The sequence below is a fragment of the Sarcophilus harrisii genome, unplaced genomic scaffold (genome assembly GCF_902635505.1).
Source record: "Sarcophilus harrisii unplaced genomic scaffold, mSarHar1.11, whole genome shotgun sequence".
Taxonomy (NCBI): Eukaryota; Metazoa; Chordata; class Mammalia; order Dasyuromorphia; family Dasyuridae; genus Sarcophilus; species Sarcophilus harrisii.
This window is the reverse complement of record NW_022290898.1, coordinates 95,851-98,506: the sequence shown is the minus strand read 5'-3', so window position 1 is coordinate 98,506 and position 2,656 is coordinate 95,851. Positions and strand designations below refer to the sequence as shown.

Genomic DNA, 2,656 nt, shown 5'->3' with positions numbered 1-2,656 from the left:
AGATTTGACCCCTCAAATATAAACTCGTTTAAATGACTATAATAGTTATTGACACTTCAGCATTCTTTCCACTACCTCGCTCCCCCTGAAAAGATATAACATCTGTGGTACCTGGCAGGACCATAATTTTTCTGATTTTTTTAATAATATAAAAAAATCTCACTTCAGAAGCTGCATGTCTAAGAACAAACAAAGGGGAAAGGATTAATTTAGGAACAGACAGTGTATCACTGTAGTAAAGAAAGCACAGACACATAACAATATGACTAGAGGTCAATTTAATTTGAGTAATCTCAAAACAGTTTTTGTATCCTGTGGGGGGGAAAGCAAATCGCAGGTGAGACACAGGACATCAAAGTTAAAAAAAATCTTCTAGGAAAAGAGACTTTTTAAAGTTAACAGAAATGGTTTGAAGTGCATGAAAGTTCATGAAAACAACTTCTCTCTGGCGCTCTCCATGGTTATACCAAATTCATCTAAGAATTTCAAAATTTCTCCAGAATTTTCTAAGGACATTCTGGATAGGAGAAAAGAGCAGCAGAAAGTCACCACTTGTTTAACTTTAATATTGATGGCAGCCTGCAGGATTTCATAAACAGTATTCATATCCAGTTCTATAGTTCCATAATACATGAATTTTAGGATATGTCTGAAGGCTGTAGCAGTCAGACCATGCAAAGGAATGGGGTCCTGATCTCCCTTCCCACTCTCAGCTGTGAACATTTTCTTAAAGTAGTCACTCTGGGTGGCAAGGAGTGCTTTATGGGCCCGGAATTGCTGATCGTCAATAACTAGGGTGACATCAAGAAGCAATCCCCCCTCATACAGTGCTCTGAGGCCAGCAGGGACACTGGCGTCATGGTTGAAGGAAGTAAACCGTTGCACGTCCCCCTCCATGAGTCACCTTGCTGGTCTTGGTCCAGTTACGACTGGGCTGGCGTCTGTGAGAGGAACAGCACCTCCGCCACTGGTATTAATCAGCGTCCCTGTATTGGATTAAAGAAAGAAGAGCCAGTGCTGTATAGGTCATAAGAACTGAACCCTCCTCCTTCTCCTCATCTTCCCTTTTCCTCCTACTCTTCCTCCTTCTCCTCTTCCTCTTCCCTCCTCCTCCTCTTCCTCCCTCTTCCTTTTTTTCCTCCTCCTCCTCTCTAGAAATAATCTTCCTCCAGGACCCGGCAGGGGCACTTTGAGGAGGCCAGTGTAGGGAGATCCTGCTCCCTGGCTCCTGAGGTGATGCAGCCCTGCAGTCCCTTCCCCCAGCCCCAGTGCCACCATCTTTCTTTCTATAGCTGAAAAGTCTTATGGCTGATAAATAGAATGGGGCACATTATTGCACTTAAAGAGGCAAGAGAAAGCCTGGGTGGGCTGGAAGCCCCAGGCACCGTCAGGAACACACAAGTACCCGCACAACCAAACAGGCAGCCCCCTTTCCCCCCACCCCACACACCAGGTGCTGATACTCCCAGGACCTTTGACCCCCTCTTACACACATCTTGCTCAGCACTAAGGGAAACCAAGTGGGGAGGGGGGAGCTTCATGAAAAGGTGGGGGGTGGGAAGGAAGAGAAGAGAGAAGAAATAGAGAGTCTGAGGTAAAAGCAGGGGAGGGGGCACTTACCTCCCTCACAGACACTGAGGCACTAGTAGGACCGTTAGGATTGTCAGCCTTGAAGATGGTGGTAAGATGGACCTAATGGAGGAGAAAATGGCGGAGGAAAGGGGCAAAAAGGCTGAAGGGGAGGGCATTGGGTGAGGGGCACGCAGACCTCCAGCTGCTCTGGGCCCCACATGCCCTCCACTGAAGACAAGACTAGGAGCTAACGGAAGGTGGGAGGGGTGGTCATTATGACATCATCACGGGGCGGTGCTAGTCTCCCTGAGGAGGGATTGAAGGGAAGAGGGAGGGGATGGGGCTCTGTGACATCAGGTCCCGCACAGCGAGACGTTAACTGAAAACTCCATCTTCTAATTCTGAAGAATTAGTGGGAAAAGGAGCAAACCATAGACAACAATCAATACTTTCGTTAGAGAAAATGCTAACTGTGGAACAACATAAACAACATGGAGGGATGCAATCAAAGAAGTCCTTAGGGAATTGTCTTTCTCTAAAAAATTTCTCTAAATTTTACTTCTATAAAACAGAAACAGAGCAGATTAGGAAACTGGGCCTTACATTAAAAAAAATAATAAAGAAAAGATTAAAAATTTCCAATTAAATGAAAATTGGAAATTGAAATCAAAGGGAAAAATAATAACATTGAAAGTAAAACATAAAAAAATAACAAAATGAATTGAGTTAGTTTTATTTTAAAAATATTCTTTAATTTAAAAAATAGAAGAAAAAATTTAGCAGTCTCAAAAACAAAAACAGTCATTGCATAACCAATGAAAATGAAATTAATTATTAGGAAGTAGTTTTCACAATTATATGCTAAGTAAACTGAAAAACAAACTGAAATGGGTAAATATTTACAAAAAGCATAAATTGTACATATGAAGACAAGAGGAAATGGGCTACCTAAATAATTCCATCTTAGAAATAGGTACTGAACAAGGCATAAGTGAAATCCCTAAGACCAAATCCCAGGGACCAGATGGATTTATAATAAATTCAGCCAACATTTAAGACAGAATTCATCCAAATTCTTGTTAGA

General features: G+C 42.4%; 1 protein-coding gene across 1 annotated transcript; it reads right to left on the bottom strand.

Annotated features, from left to right (window-relative positions):
* Positions 1–267: 267 nt before the first annotated feature.
* Positions 268–1,930, bottom strand: LOC116420416 (kelch-like protein 15). Its single transcript, XM_031945293.1, has 2 exons — positions 1,621–1,930; positions 268–986 (listed from the first exon to the last, which is right to left on the bottom strand). The coding sequence occupies exon 2, from the start codon at positions 895–897 to the stop codon at positions 427–429; it is 471 nt and encodes a 156-aa protein (XP_031801153.1). The 5' UTR covers positions 898–986; positions 1,621–1,930; the 3' UTR covers positions 268–426.
* Between the last annotated feature and the right edge of the window lie 726 nt (positions 1,931–2,656).